Source organism: Haliotis cracherodii, unplaced genomic scaffold, assembly GCF_022045235.1.
Source record: "Haliotis cracherodii isolate W230 unplaced genomic scaffold, xgHalCrac1.p SCAF_15, whole genome shotgun sequence".
In the NCBI taxonomy this organism is placed as follows: Eukaryota; Metazoa; Mollusca; class Gastropoda; order Lepetellida; family Haliotidae; genus Haliotis; species Haliotis cracherodii.
In genome coordinates this window covers 33,530,569-33,547,110 of record NW_027266270.1, presented here as the reverse complement: position 1 = coordinate 33,547,110, position 16,542 = coordinate 33,530,569, and the positions used below count along the sequence as shown (strand labels likewise).

Sequence of the window (16,542 nt, the reverse complement as noted above, 5' to 3'; positions counted from 1 at the left end):
TACACCTCCTATTCCGTGTCACCCATCCTCTTAGATTCCTACATCTCCTATTCCGTGTCACCCATCGCCTAAGATTCTAACACCTCCTATTCAGTGTCACCCATCCCCTAAGATTCCAACACCTCCTATTCCGTGTCACCCATCCCCTTAGATTCCAACACCTCCTATTCCGTGTCACCCATCCCCTAAGATTCTAACACCTCCTATTCAGTGTCACCCATCCCCTAAGATTCCAACACCTCCTATTCCGTGTCACCCATCCCCTTAGATTCCAACACCTCCTATTCCGTGTCACCCATCCCCTTAGATTCCAACACCACCTATTCCATGTCACCCATCCCCTTAGATTCCAATACCACCTATTCCATGTCACCCATCCCCTTAGATTCCAACACCACCTATTCAGTGTCACCCATCGCCTAAGATTCCAACACCACCTATTCCATGTCACCCATTCCCTAAGATTCCAACACATCCTATTCCGTGTCACCCATCCCCTAAGATTCCAACACATCCTATTCCGTGTCACCCATCCCCTAAGATTCCAACACCTCCTATTCAGTGTCACCCATTCCCTTAGATTCCAACACCACCTATTCCATGTCACCCATCGCCTAAGATTCCAACACCACCTATTCCGTGTCACCCATCCCCTTAGATTCCAACACCTCCTATTCCGTGTCACCCATCCCCTTAGATTCCAACACCTCCTATTCCGTGTCACCCATCCCCTTAGATTCCAACACCACCTATTCAGTGTCACCCATCCCCTTAGATTCCAACACCTCCTATTCGGTGTCACCCATCGCCTAAGATTCCAACACCTCCTATTGAGTGTCACCCATTCCCTTAGATTCCTACGCCTCCTATTCCGTGTCACCCATCGCCTTAGATTCCAACACCACCTATTCAGTGTCACCCAGTCCCTAAGATTCCAACACCATCTTTTCCGTGTCACCCATCCCCTAAGATTCCTACACCACCTATTCAGTGTCACCCATTCCCTTAAATTCCAACACCATCTATTCAGTGTCACCCATCCCCTTAAATTCCAACACCATCTATTCCATGTCACCCATTCCCTAAGATTCCAACACATCCTATTCAGTGTCACCCATAACCTTAGATTCCAACACCTCCTATTCCGTGTCACCCATCCCCTTAGATTCCAACACCACCTATTCAGTGTCACCCATCCCCTTAGATTCCAACACCTCCTATTCCGTGTCACCCATCCCCTTAGATTCCAACACCACCTATTCAGTGTCACCCATCCCCTTAGATTCCAACACCTCCTATTCGGTGTCACCCATCGCCTAAGATTCCAACACCTCCTATTGAGTGTCACCCATTCCCTTAGATTCCTACGCCTCCTATTCCGTGTCACCCATCGCCTTAGATTCCAACACCACCTATTCAGTGTCACCCAGTCCCTAAGATTCCAACACCATCTTTTCCGTGTCACCCATCCCCTAAGATTCCTACACCACCTATTCAGTGTCACCCATTCCCTTAAATTCCAACACCATCTATTCAGTGTCACCCATCCCCTTAAATTCCAACACCATCTATTCCATGTCACCCATCCCCTAAGATTCCTACACCTCCAATTGAGTGTCACCCATCGCCTAAGATTCCTACACCTCCAATTGAGTGTCACCCATCCCCTAAGATTCCAACACCATCTATTCCGTGTCACCCATCCCCTAAGATTCCAACACCTCCTATTCCGTGTCACCCATCCCCTTAGATTCCAAAACGACCTTTTCAGTGTCCCCCATCCCCTTAGATTCTAACACCTCCTATTCCGTGTCACCGAACCCCTTAGATTCCAACACCTCCTTACCTGAAGGAACTTCTTTGTGTTGGCCTGGTCCAGGTGGAAGTCTAGCATGCTCTTGTACTGCCCCTGGACCACAGACTCAGCTGCCTTGTTGGCCATATTGGTGGAGAAAACGAAGATCTGGCTCTGCTGCTGCATGAACGGCGGCTCCATCGACATCTGGATCTGCTGAGCCTTCGTCTGCCCACCAGGGGGCATGGGTGGCGGATGCTGGGACCCGGGAGACTTGTGAGGCCCATCATTAGTTGGCGTATTCCCTTTCTCTATCTTGGCTGTGGAGGACACACAACAAAAGATGTTATTAGAATATTTATAATAATTTATATTTTTTTTTATTTCCTCAGCTAATGGCACTTAAGGCAAGACCAAGTGTTTGTTGGTTGTTTGTCTTTTTATTTATTTATTTATTTTTTAAAAATTGGGGGGAGGAGGGGGAAGAAGGAAGAAAGGAGGGTAAAGCATAATAACCAAATTCATTGAAGTTGACACAATAAGTAGAATTCAAGATGGTATTTTAAAGACATTCATGGCCACTAACTTGTCAAATAAAATTCCCGATGATGTAGTTTGTGTATCTCTGATCCCCAGAACCTTCACATTTAGCTTTTGGGTTACGACTACCCCTGATTTCAATTCAGCCTACACTGCCAAAACATTAAGATATCAGATTCTTTGTGTGTCTGTTGTTTAACGCAACATGCAATATTCCATCTGTATGATGACGGCCTGTTAATAATCTAGTCTGGATCAGACAATCCAGTGATCGATATTGTTAGCAATGATCCAAACTGTCGGGGTGCAATATTGCGCACTCAACCAAGTCACTGAGCCTGACCACCTGATCCATTGAGGTGCTTTTTATGACCCCACAGGTTGCATTGTCATGAGGTGAGTATATATGGGAAAGAAAAAAGAAAATAATGAAGTCTGATAGTACCTTTCTTACCTTTCTTATTCGGACCCGTGCTCACCGGCTGTGTTTTGTTTGTTGGGCTGTCTTCATGCTTTATTTGTGAATCTGTGAAAACAATCCACAGGCGAACTGATTGACGTCAACATAATCCATGTACATGACAAATGCAGAAAACACGTAAGATGATCAGGACTTGAAGAGAATGTCTTCCACAAGGATGATCAAGGGAGTTAACTCTTCCATTGTTATTGTCAGGGATTTATCCAAACCTGCTCAGAGGCTGATATTCAGCCCCAACTCTTTTGCAAATATCAGTACAAATGTTAAAATAAAGTTACAACAAACCTATGGCTTTTCAGGTTATATTCACTGATAACAGGACCAATAAAGAGGTGAGGTGAGGTGAAATTGGGTTTAACGTCACGTCCAAGATTATTGCACTTATATAGTGCATGCACGTGTGTGTGTGTGGCTGCTTGTACTTGTCCGAATTGATGCTGATTTATAGTGCTAGCCCACTGAGATACCATGCTGCAGTTTAACATGAATACCCCACTCAGACACAGTATACTGACTCCAAGACGACCAGTACTTGTTTTAGCCACTTAATGCCGAGTGCCAGACAGGGTAACATTAAGAACCATCTTTTAACATCATTAGGTATGATGCGGCCAGGGATCGAACCCCAGACCTTCCGCTGTCCGGGCGGCCCCATAAAAAGTAAAGGCACTATTGTATTTAATGCAATGTTAAAATACCTCTATTTCAAAACAAAAATCCCAATTTAGTTCAACATGATGATCCCACACCAATTTACCTGCAAAGGAAGGGGACATGGTTTGGAATACTACGTATTTTCCTGACAGGCTTATTAATACTTTTCAGGGAGGGAATTTAGTTCTCCAACACTCTCAGATACATCACAGCATGAGAGTCACCCTGGACCAGACCAATCCATGGTGAAGATACAGACAAAACAGTGAGCACAGCCATGTCTTCTGTGGTTGCCGCCCATCTACACTCAACATCATTGTGACCATCCCATTCACTCCCGCTCAGTAACAAGCTACTGGAGGCCTTGTCACCAGTATTCAAGCACATTGTTTCTTGATGCCAGTATTCAAGCACATTGTGTCTTGATGCAAGTATTCAAGTACATTGTGTCTTGATGCCAGTATTCAAGCACATTGTGTCTTGATGCCAGTATTCAAGTACATTGTGTCTTAGTGCCAGTATTCAAGTACATTGTGTCTTGATGCAAGTATTCAAGTACATAGTGTCTTGATGCCAGTATTCAAGTACAATGTGTCTTAGTGCCAGTATTCAAGTACATTGTGTCTTGATGCCAGTATTCAAGTACATTGTGTCTTAGTGCCAGTATTCAAGTACATTGTGTCTTTGCACCAGTATTCAAGCACATTGTGTCTTGATGCCAGTATTCAAGTACATTGTGTCTTTGCACCAGCATTCAAGCACATTGTGTCTTGGTGACAGTATTCAAGCACATTGTGTCTTGGCGCCAGTATTCAATCACAAGTTGTCTTGGTGCCAGTATTCAAGCACATTGTGTCTTGGCACCAGTATTCAAGTACATTGTGTCTTTGCACCAGTATTCAATCACAATGTGTCTTGGTGCTAGTATTCAAGTACATTGTGTCTTGGTGCCAGTATTTAAGTACATTTCATCTTGGCGCCAGTATTCAAGCACATTGTGTCTTGGCACCAGTATTCAAGTATATGAGTCTTTGCACCAGTATTCAAGCACATTGTGTCTTGGTGCTAGTATTCAGCGATAGTGTGTCTTGGCACAAGTATTCAAGCACATCTAATCTTGGTGCCAGTATTCAAGCACATTTAGTCTTGGCACCAGTATTTAAGCTAATTGAGTCAGAACTTACACCCAGCACAGATGGACATAGGGAGAAAATTGTATAAATCTTCCACACCTTTTCCCATGTCTCCGTTAGCCATTTTGTTCGAATTGGGAGCCGAACCGCAGTTTTCCAGATTTTTCTGAGCTGAATCTTCTGCGTTCTCTTCCTTAATGTCCATTCCGTTCTCACTCTTGATTGCAGAGCCATTCACGTCATGGTTCATGCTGTCAGAGTCTTTCAACATTGCGTTCACTTCTTCCCGCTCACGTTTCATCAAGAAATCTGGATCCAACTCCAAATTTTCACAACTAGATTTGTTTAAGATTCGGTTCTGGAAAAGAATAGTAGATAGTATAAATACTGTGAGCAAGTGTAATTCCACACATCTTTAAGCAATAATTTGGTTATTGTGTGAATGATGCATGAAAATGTAAATTCGATATATTCATGTGACAATATATTTGTTGTAGTGAGCATGGTTTTACACAGCTTTTAGCAATATTCCAGCAATATCTGGCGGGGGACACATGGGGTAGGCTTCGCACATTGTGCCCATGTGGGGAATCAAGTCTGGGTCTTCGTTGTGATGAGCAAACGCTTGAATCGCTAGGCTAACCCTCCGCCCCTAATCTGTTGTAGAATCAATTGTACTTTAGAACATAGGGTTCATAAAACTGAATAAACCAGTGAGTGAGTGAGTGGAGTGAGTGAGTGAGTGAGTGAGTGAGTGAGTGAGTGAGTGAGTGAGTGAGTGAGTGAGTGAGTGAGTGAGTGAGTGGAGCGGAGTGAGTGAGTGTGTGAGTGAGCGAGCGAGCGAGCATGGCTTTATGCCGCTTTGAACACTCTTTTCAAAGTGATGGAGTGAGTGAGTGAGTATGGATTTACGCCGCTTTTAGCAATATTCCAGCAATATCACGGCGGGGGACACCAGAAATGGGCTTCACACATTGTACCCATGTCGGGAATCGAACCCGGGTCTTCGGCGTGACGAGCGAACGCTTTAACCACTAGGCTACCCGACCGCCCCTTCAAAGTGATGGAAGTCTCAGACGTTTCCGACTTTGGTGAAACTCACGAGTACGTATTGGTGCCAACTAACCAAGAAATGTAAATGTACTACTCTAAGATCAACTTTGCACATCTTGGGGGATGGACTACCATCGCATTAATCAATGTACTGACAACAATGATAAATTTTCAAGAATAAGTTTAATTTTAACTTGCCAAATAAAAGGATGATATTTGCTAAAAATATGACAGTGAACTTCATTATAATATAAATTACAAATTAGCACTGATCTTTGATCAATGTACTGTACCTCAAGAGAAACTTCCACAAGGGGGAATAACTCCTCCCTCAGGTAGTGATATAGTAGTATTTCCTGAGGGTTGGTGGTTTTCCGGAAATGCCTGAGGAAGAGCTTCCAGTCTGCGAGAGTCACACAAACCGTCTCCCAGTCCTTGCGTGTGCCCTTCGTGCCGCTTGTCTCTTTGTACAGTCGCAGATCTGAAACCAAACACCAATATACAAACTACATTCTCAAGAAACCATCCTGTTTTAACTGCATATTGCTAGCAAGATATTGCAGCATTTATCTCTTGCACTTGATGTTGTGTTTGGGAAATCTGTAAAATGATGACACGAATGACACAACTTATACCTGTTTATGAATATTTATCAAACAAGCTAACACTCCAACCATGGTAACCTGTATGACATCTTCTTACACAGCCAATATAAATTTCAATTCCACATTAAGGCCACACAAAACTTCAGTTATGAAAACCAAGGTCCACAAAGTGGCAGAGGTATGAACAGTTACAGCAACAGTAATGAAGGCGGTGTTTATCATGGTAGGCGCTGACAATGGAATATGGAAGGTACGCAAGCCGACCGCCGATTCTTATTGCTCTATGTCATGAAGATGAAGATGCGAATGCCATAGTTGAGGCTTCATTAATAATGCACTATTGACATATGATAAGTTACTGCTAAATGACTTCCACACAGTCCAGGAAGAATTTTTAGGAGTGAATACGACGACGCTGACTTCTGGGAGACTCATGCATTATTACACAGTAAATTAACCTGCTCGGGTGTCTTCTTCACCAAGCAAAGTGAAGCAATGCTATATTTACATCTAATACTTTGGGGATAGATTACACTCGAAAGATAAAATAAAGTTGGAATATTTTGAATAATAAATGTATATTGAATATGTTGAATATTAAATGTATGTTGAATATTTTGAATTTTAAATGCATTTTGAATATTCTGCATTTGAATAAAACAATTATTATCTATCATGTAAATAATCTTCATACAACAATACAAGCATCGAAACTCCAAGATTTTGTCCCGATTCTAGGTACGGCAACCTTGTGTATCCTACTAGTACGTACAATGTTACACATCATCACAATCGTTTGGCAATAACAAAGAATTAACGTTTAAGACTTCAAAACCAGCAGACTAAGATATGCATGCCCTTGTCGACAGGTCTGCAAGAAATTAAGATAGAGCTATAGAAATTGTTTGACGTCACGCAAGATTCTTCTAGCCATGAACTGTAAACCATGGTAAATGTCAGACAGCAAGCAAGTACGTTTTATGAGCTCTTCATATTAACTTGCAAAATATGTAACCATGGTGAGAATAATATATGCTGTCTAGCACTCACCAACAGATAGACATCAGCATCAATGAGTGAGTGAGTGAGTGAGTGAGTGAGTGACTAAGTTCAAATTTAAAGTCACTTCAGCATTATTTCAGCCAAATAGTGACTACAACACAGTATACTATGATAATTAATAAATTTAAACTGTATAAAGCATGTCGACAAAGGACAGCAAAACAAATAGATTTACACAGATTTAAAATTAGTATTGAAACCAAAAAACCAACAGGCAAAAGATATTCGACCTTGTATTTGTTTTCAACTCAAGTCAGTGAATACAAGTCCATAATGTTTTGGTTTGGAAACAAGAAAAAATGTACACCTGTATTGTCAGCTGAAAGATTGCCATTGTGATATGAAGTGAGTGAGTGAGTTGGGTTTAATGCCATTTCACAGGACTTCAGGCATATCAAGGCTAAAAAGCGGAGAGCCCAAAGTGTTGCAGGTCTTAGATGTGGTATTGATGATGAACCCACCCCGAAGAAATCAAACTGATGTTACATACTGTTATAATAATATTTAAAAGATTAATAATAATAACGTGCATTTTTGTAGAGCATCAAATATTTCCATAAATATACTCAACACGCTAACGTAATTACCCCGGTCAATGGATCAGCGTGCATTCAATTTTATTCGCGGCTCCCTGGAAAGCATAAATCCCAAGCTGCCTTGTAAGGTGCTAACAGGTGAACGGTCACAATCAATTCTCATCCTACCAGGTACCCATTTACTGCTGGGTGAACACGAGCAAATTTCAAACAAAGTCACAAGCCTAAGGTAACACTACATGTGCTTCAGTGTACAGCAGAACCAAAGCTCCAGAAACTCAGGAATCAATCTGCTGAACTTTCGTGTGGCAGCAGGGTGTATAGCACAACAAGCCAGTAGGGCCGTGTTCATTGTGCTAGGGCTATCTTGTGTTAGAGCAAGCAAGTCTGAGTATTATGATCCTAATGTGGAGCTCGGCCCAGGCGGTACTGGGTGTATAGCACAACAAGCCAGTAGGGCCGTGTTCATTGTCCTAGGACTATCTTGTGTTAGAGCAAGCAAGTCTGAGCATTATGATCCTAATGTGGAGCTCGGGCCAGGCGGTACCGGGTGTATAGCACAACAAGCCAGTAGGGCCGTGTTCATTGTGCTAGGGCTATCTTGTGTTAGAGCAAGCAAGTCTGAGCATTATGATACTAATGTGGAGCTCGGCCCAGGCAGTACAGGGTGTATAGCACAACAAGCCAGTAGGGCCGTGTTCATTGTGCTAGGGCTATCTTGTGTTAGAGCAAGCAAGTCTGAGCATTACGATCCTAATGTGGAGCTCGGCCCAGGCGGTACAATAGTCACCATCAATGTTGTCTCTTACGACAAGCATGGCATAGTGGGCACAAACAAACGTTGAACAAACGTAAAAAAAGCAAAACATCTTTGGCCATTGAAACAAAAATGCCACACTATCTAATGTAATTACTATTAACAAATGTCTGTAAACAGCTAAATTATCCTGCTCTTGACTGCAGCACGTTGACATAACAGAAGAGGATGCAGGCGTGTATGATACAAAGATCACTGTTTACTCTGTAATCAACAATTATGAAAATTGAATTTGCTATTGAATAATTTCCCAAGAGATGTAGCACAGATATAGTATGTCATTTATCTGTGTGCTTAGGGGGTTGCATGACATCATGTGTGAGGGGCCAAAACGAAGCACTACAAGTCGTAGCTCACAGTAGCTTCCTTTCTTCCTGTTAGGCTTCACCCGGCACAGAGTAAAATCTCCTAAAACATATGTTGAAGGAAATTCAGGCTGGTAGGCAAGTTTCTGGACTAACACAATCTTCAATATCTGAGTTGGGTTTAACACTGCTTTTAACTGTATTCCACATATATCATGTCAGCTTCATGTGGAATTAAAACCTGAAATGATGCAGGTCTCAGATGTTTACCACTTCAGTGAAACCCACGAGCACGGGTATGGCGCTCAAACCTAGAAACATAATTGGGGAGAACTGGTATTCGCACCCATTCGCAGGTTTCTTGTGTGCCCAAGGGAGGCATCTCTGCACATCAAATTGTTGCGCCTTAGATGAATGGACCCCCTTCAAACTGAGTGAGTGAGTGAGTGAGTGAGTGAGTGAGTGAGTGACAGTTTTTACGGGGTGAGAAAAAAACACTGCACCCATGAGGGGAATCGAATCCGCCTATTGACACCATCATCACTTGCAGTGAGTGAAACAATAGGCACCAATTTAAAAAAGTCAAGGAGTTCATACTCATGTCAAAAGATAAATATTTAGGTTGTCTCTGGATTCAAATACCTGGTAACATGGTATGTGCAGTGGAGTAAGGCCACAACAAGCAGACTATTTGAGGAACACAGTAGGTTAAGTATGGATGAGTGAGTGAGTGAGTGTTAATGCTGATTTTAGCAATATTCCATCAATATCACGGTGGTAGCCACAAATTAAAATTGAATCATAAAAATATGTTGTTATTTTTTTTTTTTTTTTTTTTTTTTTACAATTTATTTTGTGCTTTGTTTGATTAGTTTTGTTGTCAAAACATGATAACTTTATGCAAACTTGAACTTTATTTACCAAGATAAAAAACTTTTAGCATGATCACATCAATAAAGAGTCGACTGACAATAACACCTGAAGTCTTGGTAGTCTTGACCATCTAACATACATAAACAAACAAGCCTGCGCCAAAAAAATATGTTTTCGGACATATTTTCCTCAAAAGTGAGGAGGGCATTAGGACTTTTATTTCTTTGTTTTAGATCTTTTTATTTATTTCTTTACTGGATCATAGTATAGTTATTTACCAACAAACACATTGAAGTGAGCTCTCTAATACAATGTTTATGCAAAGAGCTTTTATATGACTCAAATTTTGTTTGTTTGTTTAACACCACTCTCAGCAATATTCCAACCATATGACGTCTGTCTGTAAATAAGTGAGTCTGGACCAGACAATCAGTGATTGATATAATGAGCATCGATCCACGCAATTGGGATACGATGACATGCATCAACCAAGTCAGCGAGCCTTATCACCCGATCCCATCAGTCGTCTCCTACGAAAAGCATTGTCACCACTTATGACAAGCATGGGTTGCTGAAGACCTATTCAAACCCGGATCTTCATAGGTATATATGACTGAGAAATTTCATGTTCTTTTTCAATATTGGCAATGAAAATAACTGACGTGCACAGTTTAAGTGACACACCAATGCCCAAGAAACATGTCCCTTTATTTTTCAAGCCTAATACTCTGTTGAATTTAACATTCCTTGGGTTCTCTCTTTGGACAAACAATGTAATTGAAAAGGACACAAAACCTTGCGTATTGATCCAGTGGAAGATAATAGCTTCATGAATACAGCCCCAATCATATAGTTACTACGACCCTAGTTACTGCCACACAGAATAAACAAGATGTCTTCAAACAAACCTCAACAACATCAAATTTCTAATTCCAGCATATTTTCTCAAACATAATGAGAACATCGTGTATGAAATAGACCACACTAAACTGTCAGTTATTGGGAAAACAAAATATTTATTTCAAAATTGGGCACGGAGGACAAAACTATCAGAACCTAACTATGGTTGCTTGTGTGGTTTATGACAAAGTTGACATTTCTCTGGTCGCGTATAGAAAATGGAAAGTAATTTGCGCTAATGCCGGCATCCCTCGCCAGGATCGCAATCCGATCCAAACACAATCCCACGTCAAGTGGCATCTTCGAGTTCGCTGCGGCATCACAGTCCACTTTTTAGATGCTAGAAACGAGATGCTCCCCATCTATTTAGCGTCAATTTCTCCGGCACAGAGAAGCCTCCATTTCGCAATGAAATCAATTTCAGAAGGCTAGGCACACCGTCAGAAGAAAGGAGTCCTCATCACTGGACTATTGTTAATTAAAGCTGATATTCGCCTACCAGGAAGTGAAGATGGGTGTATGTATTCCTCTAGTCATTCCACCCAGGCTGAAGACATCGGGAAGTCACATTACTCTCTACTTAGCAAAATTGCACCTAAAATTGGCGAAGATAGCTTTCACAATGGATGGTTTTAACAACATGGGGTTTGCCATCACAAAAGATGTCTGATTTAGGCCTGTACAGGTATGACGTACCAAAGTCCGATTCTCCGGCAACATTCTGGTGGAAATATGACACGAGATCAACAGGAAACCACATCATGCTATCGATCGCAGTGCTTGTAATGACAAGACACTGCCGATTTGAGATTTTGCAGTAAAAGCAAATATCTCAGTGAGTGCAAAATGACAGCTTTTTATGTTAATAAGACACTCAATGGCTGAAAGATATCTATTCATCGCTAATCAAATAGAAATTTGTAAATTTTACCAACTACAGCTCAGCAACCATGGCAGTTCAACCGTTGTAGCAAGATGAAGTTTAAACCATAATGGCTGACTGGATTTCCCTAACTTATTACGCATAATTTAGAATTTTGGGTGTGATTATGTGATTATGACTTAAAATGTCTCTGATCAAGGCTTGGCTGTGCAAACCAAACCTCACCCAATGAGAGCTTGTGGAGGCACCACTAGAATCACATGGAAAGACAAACCTCATGATAAGTTTTATTGAAAAATTAACATTTCTGAAAAAATGTGTTTTTTTTAAATTGAGTATTATAAAGTTTACTGTTGAGAAACTTGATAATGCAAGATGGAGTCTCATGAAATGTTATTTCGGAATGTAACATTTGTGTGACAACATGACCAGTAATTTATTGTCCCCGAGTCTCTACAGACAAAGTAAGTTGCGATGTGTGTTGCCTTGATGCACAACATACACAACGTTCTACATTCATCGACAGGTGACGTACATAGATGGCATGTACAATTTGCTTTGATTACATACATACCTACGTGCGTGCGTGCATTACTTTTTTATCTCTTAAATTTGGATAAAATTAAAATATACACCTCAACCTAGCGGGGGGTGGGGGTGGGGTGGGGTGGGGTGGGGTGGGGTGGGGTGGGGTGTGTGTATTATTCTGAGTGGGGGACCTGAATGTGTGTGATTGGCTGCTGGGAGATGGTGTCACACAAATAGTATCTCATATTGCCATACAACTGGAGCATGTCCAGAGCCATGTTTTGTTGGTTTTTGTTTAACGCCGCACTCAGCAATATTCATATTCCAGCCATATGATGGCGGTCTGTAAATAATCTAGTTTGGACCAGACAATCCAGTGATTGATGTCATGAGCATTGATCCATGCAATTGGGATACAATGGCATGCAGTAAGCGAGCCTGACCACCCAATCCTGTTAGTTGCCTCTTGTGTGGATCGATGCTCATGATGTCAATCACTAGATTGTCTGCTCCAGACTCGATTATTACAGCAAGCATGGGTTGCTTAAGACCTATTCTACCCCGGATCTTCGCGGGCTTCATGTAAGGTAAATAACAGTAAGTACACAATTCAAGTATCTGTTCTCTAGTTATGTAACAGTATGAAATATTCCAGTATCCCTCTCAAATGTTGAGCTGTATGATTAATTTATTGAGGAAGTTGTGGATTCCGTGGCCACGTCATATCAACAAATGTTAAAAGATGGTACCTCTTGTTACCCTGCCTGCATGATGATCAATGTGCGAAGTTTCCTGTCACAGCTGGGTAGACAACAATTTGATTATGTTTCTCTTGTGGGAATCAAACCAGGATCTTTGGGTTGCAGAGCAACCACCTTAACCACTAAACTTCCCTAACATCTCCCGCACAGAAAAGAAATTGCATCTAAAACGTCAGGTACAAGATGTATGCATCTTGTAAAATAAAATGTCATGTCAATGGTATGTTATGCATAAAACTGCTGGAGTGAGTGAGTGAGTGAGTGAGCGAGCAAGCGAGCGAGCCATTCAACGGCTTAGGGTTAGATGACATACAATTATTAAAAATCCCACGTTCCTCAAACCATAAATTCCTCATTTTTCTGAGTTTGCACCAGGCAAACAATGAGCAATGATCAACACCATCAGGATTTAATGACACACACATCCTCATTCCACAACATGTATATAACTAGCTAGGAGAGAACAACTTGGATTTTATGCAATATTACAGCAATGTCACCAGATTGTGAGAAATCGAACCCGGGCCTTTGACATAAGCAAAAGCTTTACCTACTAGGCTACCCCACTGCCCATTTTGGCCAGGAATAACAACAGGACTCACAGGGCTTGACTACCCATCCCATCATCCATGCCCTTACAACAAGCATGAAGTACCCTGTCCAAATCTGATCCAGAATCCACACTTTCAAAGCAGTATCTAAAACTGTTCAAATGGTAAATACATCTCTGACATGCTAGTCTTCCCTGCCTGGTGACTGGTGCACATGGTATGGATTTTCTCGTCTTGTATATTCTCAAGTATGGAGCTCGGAGTTGAGAGAGTGTTGCACAGGTAACAACCGCCTGCGTGCTGTCAGACAGCAAACATACACAGCAAGCACCTGTTGGTGTTAGGTATCCCCTAGACTTACCACCAGTCTCTCTTCTACCAACACCTACACCACGCCTATCTGTAACCCTGCTGGTAGACATGGGAGCTACATAAACAAACATGGAAAGGCACATCTTGCCGATGAGCTAGATATGATGAGGAGAAAAATGTGCGATGTGATGGCATCTTGAGGGTGGAGTGTGTTGGAATCTTTCAGCAAGTCTAGGAACAGCCACAATCTTGTTCTCGGTGTGTGTTTACAGAGGTTGTCTGTTGGCACTTATCTAACAATGCAGTCAGCAGTTGAACTGAGGTTTGTTATGTAATGTATAGAAACACCCAGCCCACTGTCTTACAGTGCTTGAAGGAACCTGCTAGGCTTATATGTTCCGAAAAGAAATTTATTTTGCAAATTTAATATTACAGAGTACTAAGTACAACAACAAAAATCATCTCAATTGAGTTTAATGTGTAAAAACAGGTGAAAAAACTTTTGGAGACGAACGAAATGAACATCACATCTTAACCAAAAAGGCATTAGTATCACCAGTATTTTAGGCTTAGAACCCAAAAGGTGTGGTTCAAAATACTTGGGATTTCAAAAACACCCTTCACCACTTACAACCTCTCATTGAGTGCGTATGTTTTTACGCCGCTCTTAGCAATATTCCAGCAATATGCCAGCAATATCACAGCGGGGGACACCAGAAATGGGCTTCACAAATCGAACCCGGATCTTCGGCATGACTAGCGAACGCTTTAACCCTAGGCTACCCGAACACCCCTAACCTCACATTGAAGCATATTGCACATTGTAGTAAACCCACAAAAATTATTACCCATATACTGTACTATAAGGTAAAGAAAAATGTAGAAACTTATCAATACAAATTTTGAAAAGCTACTGCCCATGAATCAATTTGTTGTATTTCTTAAGTTTAAGAGTTTTAGAGTGAGTGAGTGAATGAGTGAAAGGGTTTAATACCACTATTTATATCACAGTAAGTCAGCAAAAGCCTGGTTATGGTGCAGACAAACCAAGAATCATAATCAGATCAGACAAGATCTGGGTTAGAATAGGTCCAATCTCATCAAAATCAGACCTAAGTTTTCACTACCGCTAACTAAAGATCTGAGGACATCCCAGTAGAGGTCACGTAAGAACAACCTTTCATCCAACCAATCAGAGCATTGCTTACCAGATCATGAAAGTGACAGTCGGAATGTGATTTCTAATCATGCATCCTCGAAAACTTCAACACAGGGTATTCCGAACGATAGACCATCTATTAGCGATTCCAGAATGTTCTTTTGTTCAGGTTTCAAATTCATAATCGAGAATTTGTCAAAATATGTTTCAGGGCAATGTCGCCAAATTGAAAATAGTGCCAAAAGCTGCCTTCTGATTGGTCATACCTTTGGACGGTCAAAGTTCGCACAAGGTCGGTCAGATGTGACCCGTAATGGGATGTCCTCAGATCTTTGTTTAGCGGTAATGAGAACTAAGATATGATTTTAATGAGATTGGAATAGCTCCAGCAACCCCTGCCCGGCGTAAGAGTAGACTATGGGGATCGGTTGGTCAGGCTGTGACTTGGTTGCTGCATGTCATCAAATCCTAATGCGTAGGTTGATGCTCATGATGCCCGGATTGTCCGTTGCAGACTCAAATTATTAGACCGCTGTCATAGCGCTGGAGTATTGCTGAGCGTGGCTTTAAACAACAAAATATTTTTGTTTAAAACTGATATTACGACAGTCTGGAGAGAAAAAGGTGGTGTTTGGACAACTTGACTGAAACTGGCTGGGGCTGCCAATCTACCCAAGCCCAGACCCCCTTTTAAACATAATCTCAGGATCCGATTACAAAACAGCCTCACGTGTCAAGGTGCCCCAAAATATAACCTAAAACCTTTTAGCAACCTCTGACTTCATCACACAATCTCTTGTCCACCAAACTCTTCACTTTTCATAACTTGTTTACGTTATATATCATCAGCAGCGATATACATTCTTCGATCTGCACAACATTTTGTCTACCAAACCCTTCAATTCTCAAAACCTGCTGAAACCATATATCATCAGATGCGATACAAATTCTGCCAAACATTTCACTTTTTATAACTTGTTTATGTTAAAAATCATCAGCCGTGATATACATTCTTCGATCTGCACAATGTTTTGTCTACCAAACCCTTCAATTCTCAAAACCTGCTTATACCATATATCATCAGATGCGATACAAATTCTGCCAAACATTTCCCTTTTTATAACTTGTTATGTTATAAATCATCAGCAGGGATATACATTCTTCGATCTGAACAACGTTTTGTCTACCAAACCCTTCAATTCTCAAAACCTGCTTATACCATATATCAGATGCGATACAAATTCTGCCAAACATTTCCCTTTTTATAACTTGTTATGCTATAAATCATCAGCAGGGATATACATTCTTCGATCTGCACAACGTTTTGTCTACCAAACCCTTCAATTCTCAAAACCTGCTTATACCATATATCAGATGTGATACAAATTCTGCCAAACATTTCCCTTTTCATAACTTGTTTATGCTATACATCATTAGCATACATTATTACTATACCCTATACATTCTTCCTTCTGCCGAAGCAGCCTGAAGGTCTTGATACTGGTTACCTAATACTCTACCCAACCTATGCAAACTTTCACTTCTTATTTGCCATCCCCGCTGAAGAACCTACGTCACAGTACTTATGTTTGTC

The 16,542-nt window shown here is 41.2% G+C and overlaps 1 protein-coding gene across 8 annotated transcripts in view; it reads right to left on the bottom strand.

The window, feature by feature from the left end:
- Positions 1-16,542, bottom strand: part of LOC139462534 (B-cell CLL/lymphoma 9 protein-like) — a 144,758-nt gene that overhangs the window by 10,068 nt on the left and 118,148 nt on the right. For 7 of the 8 annotated variants that reach the window (XM_071244322.1, XM_071244323.1, XM_071244326.1 and 4 more), the window contains 4 exons: positions 5,950-6,137; positions 4,703-4,961; positions 2,781-2,861; positions 1,847-2,115 (listed from right to left, as the gene is read on the bottom strand). In XM_071244322.1, coding sequence (XP_071100423.1) covers positions 1,847-2,115; positions 2,781-2,861; positions 4,703-4,961; positions 5,950-6,137 — 797 coding nt within the window. The remainder of the gene's footprint in view (positions 1-1,846; positions 2,116-2,780; positions 2,862-4,702; positions 4,962-5,949; positions 6,138-16,542) is intronic. The other variant, XM_071244324.1, reaches the window with a different exon arrangement.